The sequence below is a fragment of the Lissotriton vulgaris genome, chromosome 4_1, assembly GCF_964263255.1.
Source record: "Lissotriton vulgaris chromosome 4_1, aLisVul1.2, whole genome shotgun sequence".
NCBI classification, from domain to species: domain Eukaryota; kingdom Metazoa; phylum Chordata; class Amphibia; order Caudata; family Salamandridae; genus Lissotriton; species Lissotriton vulgaris.
Genome location: NC_141691.1, coordinates 1,904,145,488 through 1,904,155,605, shown reverse-complemented (window position 1 = coordinate 1,904,155,605; position 10,118 = coordinate 1,904,145,488). Strand labels below are relative to the sequence as shown.

Sequence of the window (10,118 nt, the reverse complement as noted above, 5' to 3'; positions counted from 1 at the left end):
CATATTGCCAGACCCCAAAGGCCTTTATGATCTAAAGTGTTTGTCCTCGCACTTACCGCTAGAGAGTTTTGTTGGTTCAGGCTTCATCTTCCAAGATGAACACTAATGCCTTCCTTATGGACCCCTCCAGACACCAGGTCTATATTCCTGGGTGCCAGCAAATTCCGCATGTCTACTGGAGGTTATGTCCATGTTTTGGTTTAGCAGGCAAAGCTGGTAGTGGTAGGTCTACTGTAACACATGAAGAAGCACTTTTCGTATTTGGTCAGTGACAGCTTGTATGTTTCTTTTTTTTTATTATTTATTTTTATTGGGAATCAAAATGCATCACATAAGTAAAATACATTATTAGATTAATCCGGACATAAAAACAACAATTGATCAACAGGTTCATTAAATAAATACTTAAAGCCAGTACTTGAAAAAGTGCATAAAACCATCAATATTCAGTTATAAAAAGCCTATTTCCGAATAAAAATATCAAATATTGTGCGAGGTAACAATTCATACATTTGCTGCATTAATCTGCCTCCAATTAGTAACCGGGGCCCAAAGCCTTCTTCCAAAATCCTGTGCTTTCACCCCCTTTCGCTCATATAATCATGTCTCAATATTATGTATTCCAAGAAACCTGGATAGCCACATTTGGAAAGACGGTGCAGCAGTATCCTTCCACCCAGCTGATATCAGAATCCTAAGCACAGCCACAGATATAAAGGCCAGAGCTTCTTCCTCCTTGCCCAAATTTAGATTAGAATCGGTGCCCAAGATCATCAGGGTAGGGGATAGATCGATCTTGTGACCTAGCAGCCCCTCCCAAAATTTTTCGATCTCATTCTTCACTGGGGTCAGGAGTCTACAATTGAAAAACATATGCAGTAAGTCTGCTTGTGCCCCCCACATCTTGGGCAGGTATCATCTGCTCTTGCCCCCCCATGCAAATAATTTAGCAGGGGTATAGTACAGGTTAAACACCGTTTTATAGTGCTGGGCTCTTAAATTTGTGGCTCTAAATATCCTTTTATTCAAGGCCAGGTCAACGTCTACATTTGGGTTTCCAAGTTTATTGGACCATGCTACCTCGGTCTTATCAACATCATCGTGGATCTCAAAAATAAGGATGTTATATATAGACTTAATTTTTTTACACCCATTAGTCAATGCGTCCAAGAGGGGACTGTTACCTGGGGGTGGCGGTTTTGGTTTAATAGCCTCCAGGGGGCGAGCCAGTTGGGCACATACAAATCAATGATTATCTGGAATTCCAAAGCCCTTTTGTAAAGCCTCAAAGCTTATAATCCCATCCCCATCCATTAATTCCCGTAGAGTCTTAATTCCCATCCCCCTCCAAATTTTTAGGGTCCTCTCTACCCCTAATCTTGAAAAAAGACTAAAATTACAAATATGAATATATGGATTAATTTTGGGGATATTACACAGATTTCTACTAAACTTCCATACCCTCCAGACACTGTTAATGATTTTATATCTCGCTTTTTTATAAAATCTACGATCTACCTCACAGAGCATTATGCCCAGCGCCTTTCTTCCTAACAATAGCTCATAAATAGAGGGGGGTTGGTAAACTTCGGGACTTACATTATTATAGGGGGCGCCTGGCTGAAGAGAACAGTCAATTGAGTTAAAAGACTTGTCCAATGGTATAGTCTTAGGTTGGGAAGAGCTAGTCCCCCCCTTTCCCTTGGGAGAGAGAGGAGGTTTGTAGACCGCCTAATCTTGCCGTATTGCCAAATAAATTTAATAAACACAGATTCCAGATTCAGCATTATTTTTTCCTCGACAAATAGTGGTATGGCCCGGAAGAGATATAATAACTTGGGGAACATTGACATCTTGCCCGCATTTATCCTTCCAATCAATGAGAGATGCAGACCATCCCATCTTCTCAGGTCAGTCTCTATTGATTTAATAAGTTGTACATAATTTCCTTCCATTATTTTCTCGACTGCAGCATTAATTGTTACCCCCAAGTACACTGCTGCATCCACATATCTGGAATCTGTCTTTACTATATTCTTTGTGCATATAATCTGAGTCTTTGCTTCATTCAGTAAATACCCTGAATTGGCACCAAATTGTTTTGTCAGATCAACCAGAACTGACATTGCCTGCTGGGGGTCAGAAGAAAATACAGCCAGATCGTCTGCATAGGCTAATATTTTGTTTTCAAAACTGTTAATTATCACCGGCTTTAGCCTAGGACACCCCAATATAGCCTGAATAAGAGGATCAATATATAGGGAGAAAAGAATTGGGAAGCACAGGCATCCTTGGCGAGTTCCCCTTTTTATAGAAAACATATTAGATTTCTCGCCCATGACAGTGACTCTCGCTAGAGGATCTTGATACATTGCTTTCAATGCTCCAATAGTTTTCTGCCCAAAGCCTCTTCCTAGCAGAATGTCCCAGAGAAAGCTCCAGACCACACGGTCGAAAGCCTTCTCTGCGTCGAGCAGGATCATGGCGACCTCGTCTCCCATGGCAGCATGGGCGTCGAATATAGCTATTGCTCTGCTGGTATGATCCGTCGTGCCACGGCTGGGAACAAACCCATGCTGCCAGGGGGAGACAAGGCCGCCAATAATCCTGCCCAGTCTCGAGGCCCATATCGTGGAGTATAACTTGGTGTCAGAGTTAATCAAAGATATCGGTCTATAAGACCCCGGATTCTCACTAGGTTTCCCTTTTTTATGAAAGATGATGATGTTTGTCTCTTTCCATGAATCCGGGGTCTGTCCCGTATATACTATCCCATTGAAAAGGTCTACCAACAGATCTACGATTTCTGATTCAATGCATTTATAAACCTCCAGGGGGAAGCCGTCAGGACCGTCGGCTTTCCCTGGGGCTAACTCCTGGAGGGCAGCCTTAACCTCCAATTCAGTAATGTCCCTATCTAGTTCCTCTTGGAGAGAGGCATCAAGGCGTGGGCCTGAATCCTCTAAGTTTATCTGTTGTTCTCCATCCCTTATTTCCTCATCGTATAGACTTTGATAAAAGTCTCTAAAAACATGCAGAATGTCTTTGGTTTCTGTATATTCTCTGCCCCTTTCTACTATCTTCTTAATAGTGTTTTTAGACCGCTATTGCCAAAGTTGGAGGGCCAGGGCTCTACCGGCATGTTCGCCAGTTTCATATCGATTAGTTCTTGTAGCCTGGTATTCCCCCATCGCCTTCTGAGTAGTCATTTTCTGAAGATCTGCCTTAATGGTCATAAGTGCTTTATGACTATTGCTACCATCCCCGCCCGAAGCAATAGCCTTGACATGTTCTTCTTCTATAGTTGTAAGTCTCTCTAATAGTTTCAATTCGGCCATCCTGTCTTCGTTCCTTAGTTTAGCCGAATAGCTGATGGTTTCTCCTATCAGAGCCGCTTTAAAGGAGTCCCATACTATATTACGGGAGGAACTATATCTATTAGCAGAGAAAAAGTCATCGGACCAGCTCTTGATGTGGGAAATAAATCTAGCATCCTCCAATAGTCTCCTCTCAAAAGACCATGGAGGTCTAGCTCTTCTACTACAGCTCCTCTGATATGTAATAACTAAGGGATTATGATACGAGAGCACCCTCTGTAGTTTAGATATGGCTACTCTATTAATCTCTGAAGAGGAAATAAACAAATAATCCAACTTAGAGTACTTCTGAGCTGGGTTTGAGAAGTAGGTGAAACCAGAATTAAGGGGCTCACCAAATATCCACTAAGTCTATTGACTCCATCAAAGCTTTGATTGCTCTATAGACCTGCGGCTTCCGACCAATATAGTTTGCGTTCTCCCCCCAATTGGCTGAGATATTTAGGTCTCCACAAACTATTACGGGTGCCAACCAGCCTACCAATTCAATCTCTAGGAAATCAAAGATCTCTGGATCATCGCCATTCGAGCCACATATTACGCAAATGGTAAAGCCCATTTCCAGATCTGCAATCACCCATCTACCGCAATTATCTGCTTTTACCTTTTTAACACCTCCCAAAGACTTCCTTACCAGAATGGCAACCCCTCTAATCATTGAAGATTGTAGTGAACAGGCGACCAAGTCAAACTCATTTACTAATAGAAGGTTCCTCTTTGCCCATGGGAGGTGTGTCTCTTGGAGACATAAAACATCAATTTTATTAAACTTAAGAAAGTAAGCCAATCTTTGTCTCTTCCTCCAATCATTTAACCCCCCCATGTTCACTGTACATATTTTAATGTCTGACATCCTGGCGTTTAGTTTGACATACCATCTTGATCCTGTTATTCATTCTCAACTGCTCCCTATGTCCGAATATCTTCAAAATCATGGTGATGCACTTGGAACTCCCTTTTTCATTTTTCATCTTTCCATCCCCCTCCACCCCCCCTACCCTCCCACCCCTCCACCCAATCCCCCCTGCTCGCCCACCCACACTGTGAGGCGCACAACTCTAGTTTGTGCATGTGATGGACATGCAGTTGCGATGAGTACATCAAACAACTTTACTCAATTACAAAACAGCCCAAAAAATGGATAATGAATAATGAAAACAAAAATTAAGTAAAAACAATCTAAACATTCGCGCACTTGAGGGCTCTGTCCATTAGCCTATAGGAGTATAAATACTATATGTGTCTATTTATCAAGGCTATCCAGATACTCCTTGGCCTTAATTTCAGATGAGAAGTATATTGTTTTCCCTTTGTTAATGATTTTTAGCTGGGCTGGGTTTATTAAATATGCTTGGAGTTTCCTATCTTGAAAGGGCTTTATCAACCCCCTTAAACACCAGCGTCTTTCTACTGTCATGTGGCAGAAGTCCGGGCGAACAAAAAAGGACACCCCATCACAGTTCTTCCTGGCATCAGGTCTAGCCCTTTCCGCGATTGCCTGGCGAAGTATGAAATTGCCCAGAAATATCAACACCGCCCTAGGTTTATCCCCCTCTTTAGCATTTCTTCTTAGTTTGAAGGGGGTGCGATGCACTCTTTGTATCTCCTTTGACCAGTCCCAACCGGGCAATTCGGGGAAAGCCTGCTGGAAGAGTTTGATAGTATAGGCTCTTATAGCTGACCCTTCTGTTCCCTCGGGAATTCCTAAAACTCTCAGATTGTTTCTCCGGAGCCTATTCTCCATCTCCTCCAGCTTCCACCGCATATCTATCACTTGGGAGCTCTGAGCATCTACCTTGGATGTGGCCGCTGCCATCTCAGTCTCTGTTGAAACCACCCTCTCTTCTAGATTTGACACTCTGTCCCCGGTGGTAGCACATGCCTTAGAAAGTTTCCGCACTACTCCCTGCATTTTTCTCATTGCAGCCTGTGATTTCCGGCTGTCTTGGCGTGTTTCTTCATGATGTGCTAATATCTCTTGATGTATTGTCTCAAGTAGTGACATTTGCGCCTGTTCTATCAAGGGGCTACCTAATAGGGGCTGAGCTGAAGAATGATCCCAGCTTAGTTCCTGTTGCACCATCTCTTGACTCCAAACAGCTTTTTTTGCCTTCATGGTGGTGGCCGGCGTATTATCCTCCAAATCAGTGTCAGTCTCCACACAAGAGCTATGTTCCTCTTCTTCTTCGGACCACTCACCCCCATCAGAGACAGAGAAAAAGGCTTCACTTGGATCATTTTCCTTATCGCATCCAGTCCCTCCTGTTGCCCCGTTTAACATTAATTCCTCTTTGGCTAATGGGGGATTTAAAAAGTCAGTTGCCTATCCTTCAGCATTAATAATATCCCCACTAGTATTTTTAGCCTGAGGGTGCAGGATATTTATATGCTGCTCTAGAGCTGGTGGAATATCAGTAGCCGCCAAGTTTTCATTTTTTAAGGGTAAACGTGCTGGATCTGCCACCTCTGCCTCTGCCTCCGCTTTATTTTCAATTTCTGTCGAGATTATATCTTCCGGCATTTGGATCGGGGGGGATACAGTTGGCACCCAACTTGTGAGCTACATCTGGAGCATTACTCTCACCCGTGCCTTTAGCCCCCCTCTCCTTACCCGCTTTCACCAGCAATTCCAAAACTGACGCCGTTGCCAGCCGGGTCTTAGGTGCTCCTTGCTGCCTTTTTTTTTGCTGATCAGGCAGAGAATTTTCATCACCGCGTATGACGTCCGGGGCTGCATTTTCAGCCTCCTCTTTCTGCATTTTTTTTCTATTGCTGGCGGATTTTGTACCCTGATTCAATTTCGGCGCCATTCCGCGCTGGGGTCTCTGCGGGTGATTCCTCTCTTGTAAACCTGAACGGCTATGAGCTCCGTTGACCACTCCGTGCCGCTTCTCCTCGCTCCTACAGCTGAATGAATGAATGAATGAATGAATGAATGAATGAAAGTGGATTTTTAGAGCGCGAATTGCTGCCCTGAGGCGTCCAAGCGCTAGAGGTATCTGTGGGAAGGTGAGTGAGGTTGCAGAGCCGGGGGGAGGGGGGAAGGAGAGCAGGTTTATTGCGGAGAATTGAACAGGTGTGTTTTTAGTTGTTTGCGGAAAGAGACTAAGTCGGGGTTGGATCTCAAATGCAAAGGAAGGGAGTTCCAGATCTTGGCGGCATTGAAGGCAAATGTTCTTCCACCCGATCTTGTCCTTTTGATTCTAGGGACTGTTGCCATGAAAGCTTGGCTAGATCGCGGGTCTCTGCCTGGACGATACTGGCTTACAAGGCTTCGAGTAATTTGGGGTCCTAAGTCCCAGAAGGCCTGGTGCGCAATACACATTGCCTTAAAAGTGACTCTCTTCCACACTGGGAGCCAGTGCAGGCTGGTCAGTGCTGTTCTAACTGGCATTCTGCGTGGGATCTGTAATAGAGTGCGGGCGGCGCAGTTTTGGACTAGCTGCAGTCTCCTTAGTGTGTACTCTGGAGCACCCAGATAGAGGGCGTTGTTGGAGTCCAATCAGGATTGTATGATGCCCTGTATGGCTATCTGCTTTGCCTCCATTGGGAGCAAAGGAAGAACTTTCTTCAGTGTCCTGAGTAGTCCAAAGCAGGTGGCAGAGAGCTTTGTGGCCTGGGTGTTCAGTGAAAGACTCCTGTCCAACCACACCCCTAGGCTTTTGATGTTTTCTTTCGAGACCGGGGGGGGGCCTAGACAGGTGGGCCATAATGAGTTGAAAAGGATAGGGTCGGCAGGGCCTAGGAGCATAAGCTCTGTTTTGTCGCCATTGAGCTTTAGCGATGACAGAGTCATCCAGGCTTTCACTTCATCCAAGCATTTTGTTAATCCACCTGAGAGTGGTTGTTGAGCCTCCTGCGCTAATGAAACCACCAGCTGGGTGTCGTCCGCATAGGAAATGATCTTAACTCCATGCGGACGAACTACCTCAGCCAATGGCCTCATATAGATGTTAAACAGCGCGGGGCTTAAAGAGGAGCCCTGGGGGACTCCACACTTCAGGGGTATGCTGGAGGACACTGTCTGACCGTCAAACACTTGGAATGACCTGTTACTTAGGAAAGATTTTAACCAGAGCCAAGCCTTGCCCACAATGCCGACATTCGAAAGACGGTTCAGTAGGGTGTTATGACTGACCGTGTCGAATGCCGCGCTGAGGTCAAGGAAGATCACTGCCACTGATCCTCCCTGGTCAAGAATTTTCCTGGACTCCTCGATGACCATTAGGAGGGCGGACTCTGTTCCGTGCTTAGGCCTGAACCCTGTCTGGGTGGTATCTAGCAGCTGGTTGTCTTCAAGAAAGCTAACCAACTGGAGATTAACGTATTTCTCCACGATCTTACCTACCCAGGGTAGCAGGGAGATGGGACGATAGTTAGCAAAGTCCAATGAGTCCAGGTTTGGCTTTTTTATCAGAGCACGCACCATCGCCTGTTTCCAGGCAGGGGGGACGATGCCGGAAGCGATGGAGGCGTTCAGAAGATTTTTGATGATCGGTAGGACAATCTGAGATGCCAGCAACATGGTTTCAGGGGGTGCCGGGTCAGAAGGAGATCTGGACTTTACTTTCCGAGCCATGGACTCTAATACTTCGAGATCCATGCAAGGGAAGTGGTCAAGCGTGGATGAAGGGGCTAGAGCGGGATCTGTTCCCCTGGTTTTATCCAGGACTATCGGATGAGTAGTGGTGCCTGGGAAGGAAGTGTATATTTTGTTTACTTTAGCCGAGAAAAATTCCGCCAAGTCGTTGCATTGGGAAACAGATTTTTCCTCGTATACACTGGGGGGTGGAGGTTTAGTTAGTTTTTGTAGAGTTTGAAAGATTTCCCTGGGTTTAGATTTTGCGGCTAGGATTTTGTCAGAAAAGTATGCCGCTTGGGCAGCTTTTACTTCTTTCTTGTAGGCTTTTATTTCCTCTCGGTATTGAGTTTTGTCCTCCATAGAGTAGTCTAAACGCCATTTTCTTTCAGTTTTGCGGCATTGGCGCTTTTTGTTCCTGAGGGCCTCCGAGTACCAGGGTGCAGTTTTGTGCTCCACGTTCGACTCCGCGGTTGGCTCCACCCTCTTCCAGAAGTGTAGCGGGCGAGAGTGAGAGACTTCAGCGCCCGCCGGACCGCCCAAAGCAGCAACCTCGATACTCTGACACGAGTGAGACCCAGCATCTCATCCAAGCCTGTAAGTCGCCAAATTCCTACTTTCAGGTGCGTTTCAAGCTACGAATCATGCCGCCCATGTGAGCTAGCTTAGATTCAGTTTCTGGGCTACAATGCAAACCGCGTCCTCATAGCCGCTCTGCACCGGCCACTCAAGCGGCCGCCATCTTGCCTCCGACAGCTCTATCGTGAATGGGTGTATCAGCTTGTATGTTTCAAAGCAGACCCTGAAGTATCACGTAGACTTGAAGGATAGGGTAGTCCATCTAGTCCCACCATACCAGCCTGGTATACCTGAATGTATTCCACTGACATTTAGGTAGACGTTCAAACCAAGCCACTCCTATGCACATGTCATTTGATGGAGAGCAGCTTTTCAGTGAGCTTGTTGACACCCCTCTGGAAACTTCATGAATAGCAGATCTACAGCACACTCTCCTGATCTTCCATTTTAGATCTCCCAGCAAATTTATAATTCTTTTTGAGCAGGGGTTGGTCTAGGGGTCATCTTCAACAGAAGCAGATTCAATTAGAGGCAATATTTTTCATATATGGGGGTGTCTTTTGTGGATCTCTTCACCATAGCCCACAATCAGAAGTGTCCTCAGTTTTCTGCCATATATCTCCCTCTGAATGGTTTTTCAGGGCCTTCTGAATGCATTTCACCAATTCACCTCCTGTCAAATGTATTACATAATATGGAGGAAGATGGGGGACAGCTGATTCTGATTGCCTCAGACTGGGTGCAGAGTATCTAGTATACTGATCTGTTGGCAGTCAGCCTCCTCTATATCTCCCATACAGTGTGGACCTACTCTTGAAACAGGATGGCCAGGTCTTTCACCACAGTCTCCATGCACTGAGGCTGAACACATGGAGATTAAGTTATGCTAGTTAGAGTCCCCTTGCCATGTGTAATCTTGGTGGCAGGAAGCCTGCTACCAAAATCCATCTCTGCAAGTTTCTAGATCATGTTTGTTCAGTGAGGAAGACCTCAACCCTCTTAGATATTACCTTTCAGACATCTTGCAATTTGCTTTGTCCCTTGCTCAGGTGGGGCTGACAGGGACTATTGCTAGCTGGTAACCTAGACAATAATTACCTGTCTCCCTGATCAACCTTCCTAGTTCATAGATCAATTCTGTTTATTCACCCTTTCCAGTTTGGATTACGTAATGTAGCATGCTTTTATAAAATGCCTACTTCACTTGTTTGATCTGACTCTTACTTGTTTCTCTCACTCCTTTGATTAGCCATTTGTTTTGTTATGGCATAACTATTCAAGCCGATGCACAATTGACCGGGTTTCCTTCTTACACTGAAGACAGTTTTGTTGGTGCCAATATCTTCAGTGCATTGGGCTGTAGAATTTCAAGCTCTCTCAGTTGGCCCACCTATAACAGTTTTCATCCCGGATATGATGTTCATTTGAACCTATCCATACTTCATACCCAAGGGGTTTCTGCATTTTATATGCTCCAGTCCATTACCCTTTCATCTTTCTTTACTCCTCCAAATCCAACCAAGGAGGAGGACCAATTTCATAGAATGGACCCGAGTCATGCAGTGTCTGACTCTATCAACCAC

At 45.2% G+C, this 10,118-nt stretch overlaps 1 protein-coding gene across 1 annotated transcript in view; it reads left to right on the top strand.

The window, feature by feature from the left end:
* The first annotated feature begins 7,831 nt into the window (after positions 1-7,831).
* The window catches only part of LOC147724692 (vomeronasal type-2 receptor 26-like), a 50,103-nt gene continuing 47,816 nt past the window's right edge, over positions 7,832-10,118 (top strand). The window contains exon 1 of the mRNA XM_086918087.1: positions 7,832-7,874. Coding sequence (XP_086774213.1) covers positions 7,832-7,874 — 43 coding nt within the window. The remainder of the gene's footprint in view (positions 7,875-10,118) is intronic.